Source organism: Bufo gargarizans, chromosome 10 (assembly GCF_014858855.1).
Source record: "Bufo gargarizans isolate SCDJY-AF-19 chromosome 10, ASM1485885v1, whole genome shotgun sequence".
In the NCBI taxonomy this organism is placed as follows: Eukaryota; Metazoa; Chordata; class Amphibia; order Anura; family Bufonidae; genus Bufo; species Bufo gargarizans.
Genome location: NC_058089.1, coordinates 93,674,927 through 93,694,185, shown reverse-complemented (window position 1 = coordinate 93,694,185; position 19,259 = coordinate 93,674,927). Strand labels below are relative to the sequence as shown.

General features: G+C 47.5%; 1 protein-coding gene across 1 annotated transcript in view; it reads left to right on the top strand.

Moving 5' to 3' along the window:
- LOC122920539 (nuclear receptor coactivator 5-like) overlaps positions 1 to 18,876 on the top strand; it is a 52,206-nt gene extending 33,330 nt beyond the window's left edge. The window contains exons 8-12 of the mRNA XM_044270123.1: positions 1,946 to 2,221; positions 4,654 to 4,842; positions 5,629 to 5,823; positions 10,280 to 10,417; positions 18,332 to 18,876. Coding sequence (XP_044126058.1) covers positions 1,946 to 2,221; positions 4,654 to 4,842; positions 5,629 to 5,823; positions 10,280 to 10,417; positions 18,332 to 18,393 — 860 coding nt within the window. The 3' untranslated portion in view covers positions 18,394 to 18,876. The remainder of the gene's footprint in view (positions 1 to 1,945; positions 2,222 to 4,653; positions 4,843 to 5,628; positions 5,824 to 10,279; positions 10,418 to 18,331) is intronic.
- The last annotated feature ends 383 nt before the right edge of the window (positions 18,877 to 19,259 follow it).

Sequence of the window (19,259 nt, the reverse complement as noted above, 5' to 3'; positions counted from 1 at the left end):
GGGTGGGTTCTATTATGTAAGCCTCACAAAGTGACTTCAGACCTGAACTGGTCCTTAAAAAGTGGGTTTGGGAAATTTTCTAAGTCTTCTAACATCCCCAAAAAATTAAATGTCATTTTCAAAATGATCCAAACATGAATTGGGGATTTAAAGTAATTACTATTTTTGGAGGTATTATAAAAGTAGAGAAATTGAAATTTGCTAATTTTTCAAAATTTTTGGTAAATTTTGAATTTCTTATGAATAAAAATTATTTATTTTTTTTACTCATTTTTACCACTGTCATCAAGTACGATATGTGACGAGAAAACAATCTCAGAATGGCCTGGATAAGTTTAAAAGCGTTTTCAAGCCACATAAAATGACACGTCAGATTTGCAAAAAATGGCCTGGGCAGGAAGGTGAAAACGGGCCTGTAGTTGAAGGGGTTAAAAGCCCATAATAAGCAGGAATTTAAATGAATGAAAAACAAGTTTTACAGAATTCCCAATCAGTCTACTTAGAGCCTCCTGCATGTTGCCTGTAGATTACACTGAATTTCATGATGCCAGGTTCCCTTTAAATAGATCTTTTAGACCTGGTGAGGCTGGTGTACCTACTTTGAAAACCTGTCATAGTGTCTGTATAATACTGATGTTAGAATGTCTCTAGGTGGACTCCCAGAAAACACACTTTTAACATCGTTGGGGCACTTTCAGAAAGGATTATACAGCCATCCTGAAATGGATTTGCCAAGTAAGTACACCAGCCCTATCAGGTTTAAAGGGAGTCTTTCACGCAGATTCACCCTATTAACCTAATAACAGTGGTATGTCCACGGCATCCCCCCTATTAAAACGCTGCTTACCGTTCCTTGCTAGCATCGTTGTGCAGAAAAACACTTTTAATCCGTATGCAAATGAGGCTGTGAAGGTGCCCAGGGGCGGCGTTACAACGGCCGGTGCCCAGGCCTGGGTCATTTTCATACGAAGCCACTCCCCCTCCGCCGCGTCTGCCCGCCCTTAGTCTCTGCTCTAACCTCCCTCCTCCCGTCCGTAATCCCGCGCATGCACAGTCGGGCCGGGGCATCGCAGTTTACCGTGCGTTATCGCATTCATCGGCGCATGTGTGGGATTATGGACGGGAGGAGGGAGGTTAGAGCAGAGACTAAGGGCGGGCAGACGCGGCGGAGGGGGAGTGGCTTCGTATAAAAATGACCCAGGGGCCTGGGCACCGGCCGTTGTAACGCCGCCCCTGGGCACCTTCACAGCCTCATTTGCATACGGATTAAAAGTGTTTTTCTGCACAACGATGCTAGCAAGGAACTAACGGTAAGCGCAGTTTTAATAAGGGGGATGCCGTGGACATAACACTGTTATTAGGTTAATTGGGTGAATCTGCGTGAAAGACTCCCTTTAAGAACTCGAAGGAATAATGTAGGCCCTATTCACCACTTTGCAGAATAATGCCATGAATTTAGAAATGGCTCTCTACTGTCCCTACCAGACCCTTAGTATGTTCCACTCGCTATGAAGACGCAGCAGGTCTGTTAAAGACAGTCACATCTATAAAGGACTACCCATTCTTAGAATAAACGGTCACCCCCACCCCATTAAGTACATTTGCTATTTAGTTGTGAGCACTGCCGAGCGCCCCTTTTATTATTGCCTGTTTCACACAAGTCACCATTGATGTTCTCAAATTAAAACTGATCCTTGAGCTCAATAACCTTGTCCTAATTAAACGTATGAAATATTAAAATCCTTGTACAGTTTTGGCAGTGCTCTGTCTTAGGCTTTTATGGAAATGATTTATCTTCACTAGAAAGCAAGCCTTGACCCTTTTTAAATCCCGCTACCTACCTTCTACATCTCACATGATTGCGTCAACACTTTACATGCTATTTAATGCTTTTAACAGATGTGAGCTCCAGACTGACACAGTAAGTTATGTCTCTCCTCTGTAGTACACCGTAATATGCCCATGGAGGATGCCCTGGCTCTGGTAGTTAAGGCATTTGGGAAAATTTTTGGCGAGCGTGAACAGCAGGAACGTAATGAGATTTCACACAAAGCGGCTGATCTGGCGGATGACTACCTGGAGAGGGAACTCTATCAATCTTACAATGTCCCTCTGGACATTAGACACCTTCTCTTCCTCTTAAGCGATGGCAAATATTTATATTCTGAAGAGCTGAACTCAATCAGTGACTACCTGAAGACCAGGATAACTGAGCTGGAAGGTATACTCAATGTTTGCCATCTTGACCCCACCACACGTACACGCCCAACCCCCTCTTCCCTCCTGCTCACCACCTGCACTTGGACCACATTTATTCTCTAACTCACTCGTGTCCTACCAAAATCACTTGTTAGAGAGTCATTGCTGTAACTCAGGGACACTCCGCTCTTATGTGTTCTTCATGCCACCCTTTTTCCCCCCACATCTTCCAGTTTGCCCTTATGTACCCTAGATATTAATTTGTGATATTCAAATGTCTTGCGATTGTTTCAGACACTTAAGCGACATACAAAAAAAAATCGAAAAAAGTGTTCCCATCATACCGTTTTTTTAAAGAAAAACTGTTTATTAGAAATTAACTGATGAATTAAAAACATTTTGCACTTAATTGTGAATAAATCAGAACATCTGAAACTGGGCCTTATAGGGCATCTGTCAGCAGTTTTGTACCTATGACACTGGCTGACCTGTTACATGTGCGCTTGGCAGCTGAAGGCATCTGAGTTGGTCCCATGTTCATATGTGCCCGCATTGTTGACAAAAATGATTTTTTTATTATATGCAAATGAGCCTCTAGGAGCAATGAGGGCGTTGCTGTTACACCTAGAGGCTCTGCTCTTTCCCTTTGCACTTTGATTGACAGGGCCTGCCATGATCATGCTTACACTGCCAGGTCCTGTCAAAGTGCAGAGGTCGCGGCAGTTGCAAAGAGAGCTGAGCCTCTAGGTGTAATGGCAACACCCTCGTTGCTCCTAGAGGCTCATTTGCATATGTTAAAACTTCATTTTTCTCAACAGTGCGGGCACATATGAACATGGGACCAACACAGATGCCTTCAGCTGCCAAGCGCACATGCAATAGGTCAGCCATTTTTATAGGTACAAAACTGCTGACAGATGCCCTTTAAAGTTTTTTTTTCCCTGTAATCCCATTATTGCCCAGTAGCCTCCATAATCTATTGGAAGAATCATACTTACCTGCTGCCTCAGTCCTGTGAGGCTCCCACTCATTCATCTTGCAGTCCCCGGCTTGTTTTCTTCTAAGCAGGTTATAGACAAGCTCATGTGCACCGCTGCAGCCAAGGGCTGGCTTCAGTGGTGACGTGTCCCCAAGCAGCATGCCACCGCTGAAGCCAGTTATTGGTTGCAGCGGAGCAGGTGACTATGCCCAGACCCAGCCAGAGGAAAAAGAAACCAGAGATTAGAAGATGGACGAATGGGAGCCAGCGCGCAGGATGCTGGCAAGTATGAATCTTCCAGGAGGTGACGCAGGCTATGGGGCAGAAGTTAAAGGTGCATTATTACTAGAAAACGTGACACAATCACTTACTGTCCAATGATTTAACTGTAGGTCATGGGTGGATGTCAGATTGTACACCTTGACCTACATTTTCATCTTGATGAGCTCACGGCTGCTGTCTGGTCTCCTGCACTGAATAGAGAGGGAAAAAACACAGGTGCCTGTCTCATGTGTGCCTATTAGGACATGTGTAGTGGGCTCCAATACTACTACTAGCCACAGACGCAATGGAGTTGTGCAAAATTAAGACACTATATTGTTAGCCCTAGCTGTGTAAAAAAAAAAAAGTCAAATTAAAGTTTTAATATGGTACAGAAATGTGAAAAATAATAATTTTGCATAAATACACACAATCACAGTGTTTTAAATGAAATATATTTTATTTCATAAAATACACATAAAATAACCCCCTTATATTTAGTATCCCCCTGTATGTGTGACACCCTATATTTTAAATATGTTCACTTTGCTGACATACATTTTTCTTTTTTTTACTCATGTCCCCAAAATAAAATGAGTAAAAATCAAATCAAATCTTGAGATTTTAATACGTAAAAATAGAAGGCACAACATGGCCCGCTAAAAAAACAAAAGCCCCATTCAGCTATCGACACAAAAATGCGACCTGAAATACAGAGATAAAGGGGAAATTGGGGGTCAAAGTGAATATAAAATAAACAGAACAAGCTAATTCACAGCCTATCACACCATTAATGAATAATAAACCACAATAAGTAAAACTAAAATTCACAGTCGCACCTTAGAACAATGCTTGGCCAAACATTCACCGCCGATTAAAGGGAGTTTATCCTTTAAAAACAACAATAAATTTCAATCCTGTCCGAACATAGGAATATTTTATTGCATAAATGTGGGCAGTTCCCCTTGCTTCTCAATATGGATAAAATATTTATGATAAAAAAGGAACCAGGCATTTCTTACATTAATACTTAGGTTTCAGGTAATACTCATAATAGTTTAGTTCATTTTTATTTTTATTTTTTTGCTTAGAAGTTTTGTGGTTTGGTCACAGCTCGTGCTTTGGATTCGTAGTAAAAATGTACTGTCTGGCCATCGATTAGCCTAGCTTTTAGCATTGTGATGTGTCTGCTTAATATGATTGTTAAACTCTAGGCTTTGAAGAAGCGGATACCACCGAGAAGTCTAATGCTTCCTATGAAAGTCACAGCAGCACTAAGACACATCTCCTGGAGAAGCCGCCTCCTCTCCTTCCCACTCCTGCCAGGAACTCCTACATCCCACAGCCCAAACCCGCTTTGCTGGGTGACAGACCTTCAGGCGGAGGGCTCCTTCCAACGCCAGGTAGCAGTGTCTCTCTCCTACCTTTTACACATGTGTTTTCTTGAAATGGTGACTTGCAGATTAAATCAAACACATCTTTCTTAAAGGGAACCTGTCACCAGTTTTATGGTGTCCTAACTAAGGGCAACATAAATAAGTGACTGATTCTCTTAGAAAAATGCCTGGTCCCTTTCTTTAATTGACCCAGTCAATCTGCGAACATCTTGTATTGAAAAGCTCCAGCTCATAATGATGAGTCCCGAATATTCATGAGCTCCTGACTCTCCCCGCCCATCTGCTGCTGAATGACAGTTTTTTCCATATGAATCAGCAGCAGGTGGGCAGGGGAGTGGCTATAGCTCTGAATTAAATATACGCTGGACTCAATGACATCACACCGGACTCAAATCAGCTCATTGGCATGCGGCATCTTTGTGTGTATATTATGAGGTAACCATCTGTCACACCAGTAAGTGAATACATCTAAGGCACTTTTTAGTAGTTAATGATTGTATATAATTAGTTAGATTATAATCAAATATCCACATTACAGGTTCCCTTTAAAAGGGATCTGTCAGCAGATTTGTGCCTATGACACTGGCTGACCTGTTACATGTGCGCTTGGCAGCTGAAGGCATCTGTGTTGCTCCCATGTTCATATGTGCCTGCACTGCTACATTGTGTTTGCGTGCACATTTCTGTACATATGGATGCCACTGTGTCTGGTTTAGCTTGACTGGGCCGAGCTGCGGTATCGGAGATGGCAAAAACACAGTCCTAATGATCGGTTTAATTGTTTTTATTTAGGCTTTAAGAAGACCGATCACAAGGATGATGGCATCAGCGCTGTGTATGAAACAAATATATCAACAGTTGGCACTCCTGATGCTCTGGCCAAGCCACCACCGCTCCTCCCTACCCCGGGAAGGACTCCGCTCATGGCAATCGGAAAACCACCTCTCTTAAGGGACAGACCCTCTGCTGGACTCCTCCCTACACCAGGTTGGCTGTTTTATTTTTTCCTGTATTGTATTCTATGCAGAATCCAGAAGGGGTTGGCCACTTTATGAGGAAAAAAAAGTTTCCAAAATTGCTGTAAACCGCACTACTGCGACAATCTAAAAAGACCGTCCCCTTGTTTTAGTGACTGTACAGGTTCCCATCTGAAGCGTGGACGCTGATGGAGGGACATGTAACCATTCCTGTCCATCTGCATCCTCCATTAAGTTACACTGCACAGTTGTACACAAACATAGAAAAGGATTCTGCCTGAGGAGGTGGCGATGTATTTCTGGAGCGTAATAATATTACAGGCTATAGCTACTAGAGGGGTTGTTGATCCAGGGAGTTATTCTGATTGCCTGATTGGAGTCTGGAAGGAATTATTTTTCCCTTTTAGGTGGAAAGTAGAGTGTTTTTCAGTGGAGACTGCTGGTGGTGGATCTAGCCATATGCCCCGCTATCAGCCATGTTCCAGACAGGAGCTCTGTACTGAGACATGACGGCAGGCCTGTCGAAACCAGAACATTGGGGCAGACTATATTATAACATTACTAGCAGAAGGACCTGGCTTGGCACGGGTATATTTAATCTATTTAATTTAATGTTTGTGTTTGTCGTTAAGATATCGACAGTATCCCCCATAACAGTGACCTCTACAGCACCCCGCTCCTTTAACAGTGAACTCCACTACCCCTTAACACTGACACCCCCCCCCCCCCCCGCACAGTGCCCCGCCACTTTAAAATGGGACCTTCACAGCAGCCCATCCCCTTAACTTTGACCTTCACAGCAGCCCATCCCCTTAACTTTGACCTTCACAGCAGCCCATCCCCTTAACTTTGACCTTCACAGCAGCCCGCCCCTTTAACAGTGAGTTTCACAGCACCCCACTCCCTTGACAGTGACCTTCACAGTACCCCGCTGCCTTAACAGTGACCTCCACAGCAGTTGCCCCTTTAACAGTGACCTCCACAGTGAATGCCTCTTTAGCAGTGACCTCCACAGCGCCCTGACCCTTTAATGGTAGGGCTACGCGCAACATTTTGTCTCAACAATTTTTAAAATGATAGTCTATGGTGTCGCACTGCGACATGTGACCTGACACGACAGTTGCAAAAAATCCATCCAAGATGGATTTTTCTGCGACTGTCGCGTCGCAATCGCAGCATGTCGCAGTGCAACACCATAGACTATCATTATAAAAATTGTCGCCGGACATTGATATGACATCAATGTCTCGTGACACATGTAGCAGTGTAGTTGTGCCATCTATCTCGTGCAGCCCTAGCCTAAAGCTGACTTCCAGCCATTTTTCTTCACTGCTGTGTTGTTTTGGAAACCTGGAGTAAAACTGTGTGTATGTGGAGACTAAGGGCCTGCGAGCTTCCATTGGCTGATAAGGGACATGTGACCGTGTGTATGGCAGTTGGGATATGAAGAGAAAGAGATGCAGGTCATTTTTGCGGAATATCTCCGGAATGGTACGTCCTAGAGAGCAGAGACCCCAACAAGATTTCATTCCAGGTAGCAAGGGATGTGTACACCAAGTTTCGTTGAAATCGATGGTTGCGTTTTTGAGTGATCGCGGAACATACATACATACATACATACATACATATACGTCCTTTATATATACACTCACCTAAAGAATTATTAGGAACACCATACTAATACGGTGTTGGACCCCCTTTTGCCTTCAGAACTGCCTTAATTCTATGTGGCATTGATTCCACAATGTGCTGATAACATTCTTTAGAAATGTTGGCCCATATTGATAGGATAGCATCTTGCAGTTGATGGAGATTTGAGGGATGCACATCCAGGGCACGAAGCTCCCGTTCCACCACATCCCAAAGATGCTCTATTGGGTTGAGATCTGGTGACTGTGGGGCCATTTTAGTACAGTGAACTCATTGTCATGTTCAAGAAACCAATTTGGAATGATTCTAGCTTTGTGACATGGTGCATTATCCTGCTGGAAGTAGCCATCAGAGGATGGGTACATGGTGGTCATGAAGGGATGGACATGGTCAGAAACAATGCTCAGGTAGCCCGTGGCATTTAAACGATGGCCAATTGGCACTAAGGGGCCTAAAGTGTGCCCAGAAAACATCCCCCACACCATTACACCACCACCACCAGCCTGCACAGTGGTAACAAGGCATGATGGATACATGTTCTCATTCTGTTTACGCCAAATTCAGACTCTACCATTTGAATGTCTCAACAGATATCGAGTCTCATCAGACCAGGCAACATTTTTCCAGTCTTCAACAGTCCAATTTTGGTGAGTTCGTGCAAATTGTAGCCTCTTTTTCCTATTTGTAGTGGAGATGAGTGGTACCCGGTGGGGTCTTCTGCTGTTGTAGCCCATCCGCCTCAAGGTTGTGCGTGTCGTGGCTTCACAAATGCTTTGCTGCATACCACGGTTGTAACAGCAGATTGTGAAATACTCAGACCGGCCCGTCTGGCACCAACAACCATGCCACGCTCAAAATTGCTTAAATCACCTTTCTTTCCCATTCTGACATTCAGTTTGGAGTTCAGGAGATTGTCTTGACCAGGACCACAACCCTACATGCATTGAAGCAACTGCCATGTGATTGGTTGACTAGATAATCGCATTAATGAGAAATAGAACAGGTGTTCCTAATAATTCTTTAGTGTGTGTGTGTGTGTATACACACACACGCACACCAGTTGCAGAACATTTGGAAAAATGTTTACACAGTGGTCAACCCCTTAAAGGGGTTGTCTGGGATTTTACAGTTAATGGTCTATACTTGGGATAGGTCATCGATATTTGATCGGTGGGGTGGTCCAATGCCTTGCACTTCTGCTGATTGATTGGCTTTTTTGGGGGAAGCTCTGGTCCTGGAAGTCAGCCCCAGAATGATGCAGTCCCTTATATAGTAGACAGAGCTGTTTATGGTAGCTCTACTCCAGTTTACTAACCCCACAAGCACAGTACCACAAAACCACCAACTATAAGGCCCCTTGCAGGCGAGCGTGTGTCACGCTGCGAGTCCGCAGTGCAGCTGCACTGCATTATATTGATTTATGATGCTATGTAACCCTTACAATTCTGGAATGTATTGGATAACACTGACAGCATTATGTCAGTGTCGTCTAATACATTCCAGAACTGTAAGGGCCAAAGGAACAATGATATGCCCATTCATTCCCGATCGTTGCTCTGTGTAACTATTCCCAGTGATCAGATGACAAAAAACAGTCGTTGGTTTTATCTTTTGTGTGTGCATAAAAATAATCAGTGACAGAAGCAAATCCCCTAATGTCAACAATATGCAGACTATATGGGGACAAATGATGGTGCCATCATCCCCAGGCAGTATGATCATTGCTATGTTGAACTGGATTTAAACAAGCACTGATTGACATGCTGTATCATCAACCGTGACCTGAACGCATTGCACCCGCACTGAATCCTGACCCATTCATTTCAGTGGGTCTGTGTACACGAGCGTTTTTTTTTCACACATCAGTTCTCCGTTGCATGAAAAACGCAGCATGTTCTATATTCTGTGTTTTTCACGCAGCCCTGGCCCTATAGAAGTGAATGGGGCTTCAGTAAAAAACGCATTGCATCCGGAAGCAAGTGTGGATGCAATGCGTTTTTTACTGATGGTTGCTAGGAGATGTTGTTTATAAACCTTTAGTTTTTTATCACGAGCGTGAAAACGCATTGCACTTGCGCGGAAACAACTGAACGCAATTGCAGACAAAATTGAGTGAACTTGCTTGCAAAATGGTGCGAGTTTCACTGAACGCATCCGGGCCTAATCCGTCACGCTCGTGTGAAAGAGGCCTAAGGCTCAGTTTACACCATGTTTGTCGGCTCTATACATTGGAATATGAAAAGAGAGAATCCAAATACTGTGAGGTACCCATATGCTTATACAGGTCAAACTTGTGCTTAAAGCAAGATACATAAAATGCTGTAAAAATATTCAGTTGTTTCTGAGATACAGGGGTAAAAATCAAGTCTATTTTCAAACTCCTCTTCCTTGAATTACATCATTTACCCTAATGTGTACCTCTTATCTCCTGACCTCATAAATACTCCTTATAGCTCAATTCCTATAAAACTAATAAGAAAATGTGTAAGTGTTTATGAGGTTAGGAGATAAGAGCTACACATGAGCAGTCCGATGATGGGATTCAGAGAAAACCAAAAGTGATAGCTTGCAAACAGACTGATTTTTAACCACTATAACTCAGAAACAGCTGAACATTTTTGTAATGGAAACCAATTGAAAAAGTGTTTTATTTTTTTTAATTAATTTTTTATTTTTATTTTTTTTGCCCAAAATGAGTAGAATGCAATAATAATTCAAAAGAAAAAAAAGCCCCCGAAGGTGTCCAGAGCTTTCAAGCGCACTTTTTTTTCTGTATTGTGGCTCTAATTAGATGGTCTTTTCTTCCCCACGTTTAGGAATCTCTCCTGCCACAGGTAAACCTCCACCTCTTTTAGCGATGCCTCCTAAGAGACCACCACTCCTTGGGTTTCCATCTCACTCACCTGCAAAACGTCCCTTGCTGGGGGACAAACCTGGTCTCCTCCCAACCCCATGTAAGTATTATTTACATGATGCTGTACGTTCATTGTCCAGGTTTTCTTTTCTTTGCACTCACATGTTATATTGGACGGGTACCTAGTAATTCGGTTCAGTTCTGTTTTTGGGCCTTAGAGCTTGTGATGCTGAACAGTGGACACTTTCACCTGGCGAGCATAACCCTCCCAAAATAAGCATTCTTGTTGGCAGTACCAGTCGGCGTAGGAGTTGCACAGTTGTTTTAATGAATCTGATTTGAGGCCGGATGCATAGATATTTCCATTGTTCTATGTTGGTCTATCCAGCTGTATTTATGAGTGTAACTACCTTTCTCCTCTTATGTTATATAATCATTTGATACATAAAGAGCCAATAAACTATTATTTTCTTGGCTAGGTCTAGTGCATGTTATGTAGAATGTATGGTAGATCTGGGACAATTTCCTTAACTAAAATTTTGATAGGCGATAAGTGTTTGGTGGCTTGCTGTGCGGCCCGGCTTGCACACTGCCACTTTATTCAAGCAGTCCCTGTAGTGGAGCTGCAGCGTGCCACTCCAATCAGATGGAGAACATGGGACCCCCCCTTCTCACAATTTGTGGGATCCCAGCTCCTAGCCATCAGAAACTTGGCACCCATGCCCTTAGAATCCCTACCAAGTTTCATTCTTGGTTCAGCCCCTTTAAGACTTGAAGGGGCTGTGCCCATTTGGGGGGGAGGGGGGTGCGAAGGGAACCATTACTACCTGCTCCGCTCGGGTTCCTAAATGTAAACTTCCAGTTTGATGCTGCTGAAGTCGCTGGCCATGACCATTTGTCATAATGCTTGGGGAGCAGGTCACTGCTGTGGGCAGAGATTGGCTGCAGCAGTGTCAAAACTGAAGTTTACATCCTGGGACCCAGGCCAGAGCGCGCATGATTTTGGAGCCACCATGAGGAAGCAGGCAAGTACACCCCAAACGTGCACAACCCCTTTTAAGTACTCTCACATCTTAAAGAGTTAAAGTAGGTGCTGCCAGTAGTAGTGATCGTGTGTCAAGCCATTCCTTTACCAGGGTCTTTTTAATTTGCAGGCCACTATTTTTATTAGTCTAACACTGGATCACTTAAAAGTCTTTTTCTCGCCCAGTTTCCTTGGGGGACACAGAAGACCTTGGGTATAGCTCATCTCCATAGGAGGCGTGACACTAAGTGAAAACTGTTAAGCCCCTCCTCCACAGCTATACCCTCAGCCTGGAGAGAGAGGCTGCCAGTTTTTGCTTAGTGTCCAAGGAGGCAAGACACTCCCTGCTACTGCAGGGCTGTTTTCTCCTTGTTTTTAATTTTGATTTTTACTTTTTCTTTTCTTTTTGTTCCAGACATTACGGGACAACAGAGTCGCACTAGACCTCTCTGTTTCTCCCGGGGTTGAGCTGCGCCAGTGCCGGTCATCCGCACTGCTGCCTCCCCCACAGAAGGCAAGGTGGACCAGGGCAGCCCAGCTCCCCTGCATCCCGCCAGCGCAAGGGTCGCCCGCACGCCAAGCCCCTCTTCCAGCGTCCTGCCACTACGGTGCCAGTAGCTGAAGGGGCGACCCTGCTGGAACGGACCGAGGGTGAAGACGGCTGTGGTGAGAGAGTGGCTTCTCCAGCCCTACGACCCCCTCCCCCCACCCAGGTCTCCTGCGTGACTGACCCCCATATTGGTCCCTGCTGGTCCTAGGCTGGCCCCATCCTAGCTTGTTTTATTAGCTCCCTCTCCTCCCCTCCACAATAGGTGCCCACTGAGGGGTTATGCTGGCGTCCCTATCATGCCGCCCAGGGAGCTGCCTCTATACGGGCACCCGGTCACAGGGTTCCCCCCCCCCCCCCCCCCCCCCCCTATCGCCTTACCGGTGCGCTGCTCAGGGCCAGAGGCCCTCTCCTGACGGCTGCAGCGTAGGGCCCTTGTTTCCGGTCCGCGGGGTGGGCACCCGCGGCCGGCATGACTGGTGCGGTGTCCCAGCAGACCCTGGCGACCACTGCTGCTCTCAGAGGCTGTCTTTCCGGTCGGCCGGGCGCCGCAGAAAGATTCGGGCCCCCTGACTGTTCCGGCCCGCGGGGTGGGCTCCCGCGGCCGGTATTATGCACGCGCCGCTCCGCTCCCTCCAGGTCCTTGCCGGTACCTCCGGGCACCGCGAAAATTTAGGCCCCGGCTTCGCGGCCGCGAAAATTTAGGCCCCGGCTTCGCGGCCTAGTAGGCCGCAAATTTCCGGCCTCGATTGGAGGGGGCGGGCACTCTCCAGGCGCGAATTCTTCCCGCCGGAGGTCCCCCCGCCCCCAGGGCATCGCTGCACCGCTCTCAGGTCGGATCCCTGTTAACCTCTTGGATGCCGACGGCTCCCATCTGGAGGAGACCCTAGGATGGCTAGCCTCTCAAAGAGGCTGTGCCCTTATATGGTGGCCCCTTCCTGCCTCAAAGAGGCTGTGTTTTAGAATAATAAATAAAAAAAAAAAAAAAAAAAAAAAAAAAGAATTAACAGTATGTGTGTATATATATATATATATATGAGGTATCTGTATTTTTTTGTTGGCTGCGCAGGATGCTGCAGCCTGACCTTAGAGCGCTGGCCGTATGCCTGCCCCTATTCCATAGGCGGCATGTTGCGCTCCGTGGCACTGGCCAGGTATACATGTTCCCCTTCTAGGCGGACCCTTGCCCTCTCCTGGGATATGGCGCTGGCCAGGTGCAGGCCGCCCTTTTCTATAGGCAGAATTAGTCGCCTTCTCCAGTCACGGTACTGGCCATGTGCATGACCCCCCATTATAGGCGGCATACTGCACTCTCTCTGGCTGCGGGCTGGCCTTGTGCATGACCCCCTTCTGTAGGCGGAATACTGCCCTTTTACCGCATACGATGCTGACCATGTGCACGACCCCCTTCCATAGGCGGAACGCTGCACTCTCGCTGGGTTTGCTACGGCCATATGCGTGACCCCCTTCCATAGACGGGACGCTGCACTCTCGCTGGATTCGCTACGGCCATATGCATGACCTCCTTCCATAGGCGGAACGCTGCACTCTCGCTGGGTTCGCTACGGCCATATGCATGACCTCCTTCCATAGGCGGAATGCTGTACTCTCGCTGGGTTCGCTACGGCCTTATGCATGACCTCCTTCCATAGGTGGAATGTTGCACTCTCTCTGGCTTCGCTGCTGGTCATACGCATGACCTCCGTCCAAAGGAGGGCTGCTGCGCTCCCTCTCTCTGGATTCGCTGCCGGCCATATGCATGACCTCCGTCCATGGGCAGAACGCTGCACTCTCGCTGGATTCGCTGCCGGCCATATGCATGAGCCGGCCATGTGCATTGCCTCCTTCCATAGGCGGAATGCTGCCCTTTCTGGATTCGCTGCCGGCCATACGCATGACCTCCGTCCATAGGCGGACTGCTGCACTCTCTCTGGATCTGCTGCCGGCCATGTGCATGAACTCCTTCCATAGGTGGTTTGCTGCACTATCACTGGATTCGCTGCCGGCCATGTGCACGACACCTTCCTTGGGTGGTGTGCTGCACTCACTGGAATCGCTGCCAGCAATGAGCATGTATCCTTTCCTCAGGCGGCATATGCACAACGCCACTGACTGTGGTTGTTTTCTCGCCAGTGCGTTGCTGGCCATGTGCATGTCCCGCATCCTTGGCGGGGTGCTTGCATTTTTGCTGGATGCGATGACGGCCGTGTGCATTACCCGCCCCTTTCTGGGTGGAATACTGCTCTTTCGCCGGATATGTTGCGGGCCATACACGGCCCACCTCATCCATGGGCAAGAATTTGCACCCTCACGTGACCCATGGCTGTCCTTGAAATGCTGTGCGGGATTCTTGCTTGTTCTCCTTCGTTGTGGAGTAGTTGCACTCTCACAGTATTCGGTGTTAGGTGGGTTATTGCGCACTCGCTTTATGGTAAGATAACCCCGTGCATGTCCCCCTTTCTCTGGGCGGACCTCCTGCGTTCCCGCTGGGTACTGTGCGGCCATGTGATTAGTCACCTTCTGGGCGAACTATGGTATGTTCTACTTCTCTGAAGTTGTTACTGGCCTTGGGCAACCCCCCTTTGGGACGGGCCTTTGCATTCTTACCAGCTGCAGTGTTGCCAGGTGCATTTCCCCCTTTTCTGGGGGGCCTGCCTGCGTTCCCATCGCATGCCATACTGATGTCTTGTGCATCACTCCCTTTCAGGTTGCACTTTGCACTTCCGTTGATACTGTTGGGCTCTGTGGCTGATCCCCTTCACTGGGTGACTATTTTTTTGCAGTGAGCGGAATTTTCTGGTGCGCTCTGTCCGTTGTTTGGGCCGTGTATGCCTTCTCCCATAGGTGGGTTGGCCTTCTCACTGCTTGCGGGGCTGTTCGTACGTATGCCTCACTTCCTCCTGCGACATACCCTTTTTTCTCTTGGGATGTGGTGCTGTCACGGGCCTTGCACTCTTCTCTAAAGAGATCATTCTGTCCACCTGTATAACCCTTGGGTGCTGTCATACAAGCATTACAAGTATGCCGCTGTATTCAAAGGTGTATTCTTTAGATATGAGTAGATGGGCTCTACTTGCTCTCTACTTCGCCGAGCTGGGTGGTGCTCGTTTTTCTGGTTTGGCCTGTATATTGTGGTCCCGTTGTTTCGGCATCCACCATGTCCGTTGGCCTTTCCACCTGGGGAGTGTTCGTGGTTCTTTGATACGTACCCTTTCGTTCTCCCGTGCACTCGCTTCCCGGCGCAAGTGGTCACTGGGTCGAGAGTGCCGTTTGCAGTGCCACTCGATTTCTGCGTTAGCTCTGGCGGGACTGCTGTTCCCTCGCCTGCTACTGTTTTTTCCTCCTCTTCGGGTGTCGTGCAGTATGAGTTTTTTCTTTTGGCGCCCCCTCTGCGCTTTAGGCTGGTCCGCTACCGGGTTCGGGCCGCTTTTCTCGGGATGGTCACCCAGCTGCTCTTGGGTGCTCACTTACCCAGGTCCGTAGGACCTCCACCTTGGGTTCTTCAGGGTACTCGCCTTCTGCGTGGCAGTGAACCGGGCGTCTCGGTGAGCGGGGTTCTGCCTTTGAGCTGTCCTATGGCTTCCCTGTTGCCCACTCCTCCTTTCAGTTGTAGGGTGTTATGCTGGCCTCTGTCTCGACTGCCTTTTTTCGCCGGCTCTGCTTGGCTCCCACTCGGTTTGGCTCGGCTCCCTCCGATGTGGCTTTTGCCCGGCCGCGCTTCAGTGGCTGTTCCTTCGCTGCCCTCCCCTCTGGGGAGAGCTTGGTTGTTCATGTGGATGGTTCTGATGTTCCTCTTGGCCTCGTGCTGTCTCCCTTGTTCACTCTGGCTGTAACTTGGGAGGACCCCCATTCGGTCGAGATTGTCATTAGATCTCCCACACCGGGACTGTAGGACGTCTTCCTGTGGTGGCTACATCAGCATGGACTTTAGCCTGTCTTGTCCTGGCGGTTGCTGGGCGGACCCTTCGGTTCCTTCCGTCTGTCCTTCTGCTCCCCCACTCCGGGTGGTTACAGGACTACGTTGCTCGGGGGCCGACGGGACCAGTTTTTGCCGACCGTTCTGCCGGTGTTACTGGTCTGCGCCTGTTCACATTGGGTTTCACCCGCTTGCCCAGGCGACTCTAGCGGGCTCGCTAGTGTTCGCTCCTGGCCGTGTTTTGTCCAGGATCTGTTGTAGGACTTAGGGGTTTTACCGGGGGTTCTGTGGGAAGCTGGGCGTTCCCCCACTCTGCCTTTCTCTCTCCATGGTTCTGTCTTTCTCCAGTCCGACCTGGATCTGGGACTGGGACTCTGTTGCTTGAAGTGTCAAGTGTCAGCGCTGTCCTTCCCCTTTCGGCATTCCCCGGCCCTCTGGGCCTGTCAGGGCCCTTTTCCGTGGAGCGGCTTTGGGGTTCCCTCGTACTGCCCCTGGGTACCGCCCTGGGCATTGCATACTGGGCTCTTGGCGCTCCAATCTTTCCCTTGGAGCCGTTACAGGAGTTCTCTCTACTCCTTCTGTCCTGTACGGTTATGTTTCCGTAGCCGTCGTGTCTCTGGCGGGTGCCTGGGTGGCGGCCCTTCTTGTTCCGAGCCTTCTCTTTCCTCGGGACAGGGCTGTTCTCCATCCCGTCTCTTCCTTCCTTCTGAAGGTGGTGTTTGTCTTTCATTTTAACGGGGCTTTCGTCCTCCCCTTCCCACCCCCGGGAACGGACACTTCACCGATTTGGGAGTTGTTTGGGCCTTGCGGTTTTTACTTGGAGATCTCCGACTCTTGTCGACGTTCGGTCTCTTGGTTTTCCAGGAGGTCCGCGCAACGGGTTGGTGGCCTCCGGGGTGGCTTTCCTCCGCTTTCTCACAGTGGTTGTTGCTGTGGTTACCGCACCAAGGGCGGGGTTCTGCTTTTGGTGTCACCGTTCGTTTCACCGGAGCGGTCGGTGCCTCCTGGGCCGGTGGCGTTTGGTTTCGGCCATGCGTCTGTGCGCGGCGGTCACTGGTCTGCCTTACAGCGTTCTACAGGGTGCATACTCTGGCTTCGGCAGATGCTGCCTTGGGCCGCCTGGTCTGCGGGCGGCGGTTTCTTGATGCCTTCGGGTGATTCGCCTTGGTGCTGTGGTCCCTCCCCCTTTTGGACTGCTTTTGAACGTCCCAAGGTCTTCTGTGTCCCCCAAGGAAACTGGGCGAGAAAACGAGATTTTTGTATAACTTACCAGTAAAATCTCTTTCTCGCTCTTTCCTTGGGGGACACAGCACCCACCCATTCTTTGTTTTTTCTCTACACGGTTTCCGAGTTGTTTTACCCGTTGGGTAGTTGGCTTGTTGGTTCCACTTTTGGACTTTGCCTTTTTTTCACTACTTGGACACGCAACTGGCAGCCTCTCTCTCCAGGCTGAGGGTATAGCTGTGGAGGAGGGGCTTAACAGTTTTCACTTAGTGTCACGCCTCCTATGGAGATGAGCTATACCCAAGGTCTTCTGTGTCCCCCAAGGAAAGAGCGAGAAAGAGATTTTACTGGTAAGTTATACAAAAATCTCGTTTTTCAAGCAGCATGAAGCCCAAACTATTGCTAAATTATGCTAATTAATATGTCTATAGCAGTCGGAGCTCCTTTACATAGCCAGAGGTTTAACTCACAGCATTTGGGCTGTCGGCAGCCACCACTAAGGGGAGTGTAGGCACTTACTACATACCGTTTGCATTGAAAATCAAGCAGTAAGTTCCCCCTAGTGGTGAGTGCAGGCACCACTGCTGTGAAATACTACCTACAGTTCTGTTAAAGGGCTTTTACTATTGATGGGTCATCAATATCAGTTTGGCGGGGTCCGTGTACGAGGAGACGGCGTGCAGTGTGCACGTGCCGTCTGCCTTCTCTCTTCCTGAGACCATAGACATAGCAGCAGCAGCAGGCACGTGCACACTGCACGCCGTCTCCTCGTACATCTTCTCTGCGGGGATGCCGAGTGATCCTGAGGATAGGTCATCAATGTCAAAAGCCCGGACAACCCCTTTAAAGTACAAGTCATTTTATATAAGGATGCTGGCTAAAAAAGGAAAGTTGCTGTTTCCTTTGCGGAAATACTGTGATTTAGTTGAACCCACAATATGTTTTTTTTAATCAAAATTTTATTTAAAAAGTTAGTCTAACTAAAGCTATCTTCACAGCAGAATATGGCCTTGCATCCGGCTGTGGCACAGCGCAATCCTTTGTGCTAGATGTGTGTAGGTCGCCCCTATTGCATGTAGCAGAAGGTTGTATGGCAATTTGCCTTTTTTTTTTATGTTATGACTGCGTATTCTAGGGAACGCTGCTCTGAATACCAATAGTGGACGCTTGTAAATTATGTAAGCATTAGGTCGGAGATCTCATTTACGTTTTGGTAAAAATAATATTGCCAGCTTACTGTGCTTGTCCAGGAACATGTACCGCGCTGATCTAACAGTTTGCACTGTGTCTTCTTTCCCGACAGCGATGTCTGTGAACCCCTCTTCACTGCTCTGGCCGCCCAAGCCCAAACCTTTGCTGAAGTAAGGACAGAAGATCACCTCCTCCCAGTATCTGTTGTATACCCAGTTGTACTTGTAATTCAGTATTAGAGCAGTGCAGCAGAATTTGTGGTATTTGTAAAGTCCCTACATTCCTAAAACCTTCTTTTTTTTTTTATTTTATTTTTTTTATATCACATTCTGTATACGGTTCCTTCTTAGCATGTGAGAGTTTGGGAAGCAGAAAGTCAATTTCAAGTGCAATGCAAGCCATCGAGAGAACTACTATATTGTTTGTATATTTTATTTTCCTCATGATCTTTTCTCGGGAAAGAATAAATTTTTTTGTTTGTTTTACATATTATTGTATGTGATTTAATGAAGCTATTGTTTGTGTAGAAGGGAAAGTTCACCGTTGTATCGATTTCACCCTGCTCAGCTTTCCCATAAGAACAGACACTTAGTGGGTGACCAATAAGAGATGGAGCAAACATGTAATTTTATTAAAACGGTGCCTTTTATTGATGAATTCTCACTTCTGTTACTGTGGTCTAATAATCACTTGTGTAAACAGCCTGTAGCATCATGACAGCTATCTTGGAGCCCATCGTATTCCAGTAGTAGTGCCCATCGTATTCCAGTAGTAGTGCCCATCGTATTCCAGTAGTAGTGCCCATCGTATTCCAGTAGTAGTGCCCATCGTATTCCAGTAGTAGTGCAGCAGACTCTGCAATTCTTGCATTCAAAAAGGAATGCATACCTGATGGAAAGTTTAATGGTCCACTGTACTTTCCCACAATTTTATTTCATTTACCGTATTTTCCAGCGTATAAGACAACCCACAACTTTTCCATTTAAAATATAGGGTTTGGGCTATACTCACCGTATAAGTCTACCCCTGCCTGCCCAGTC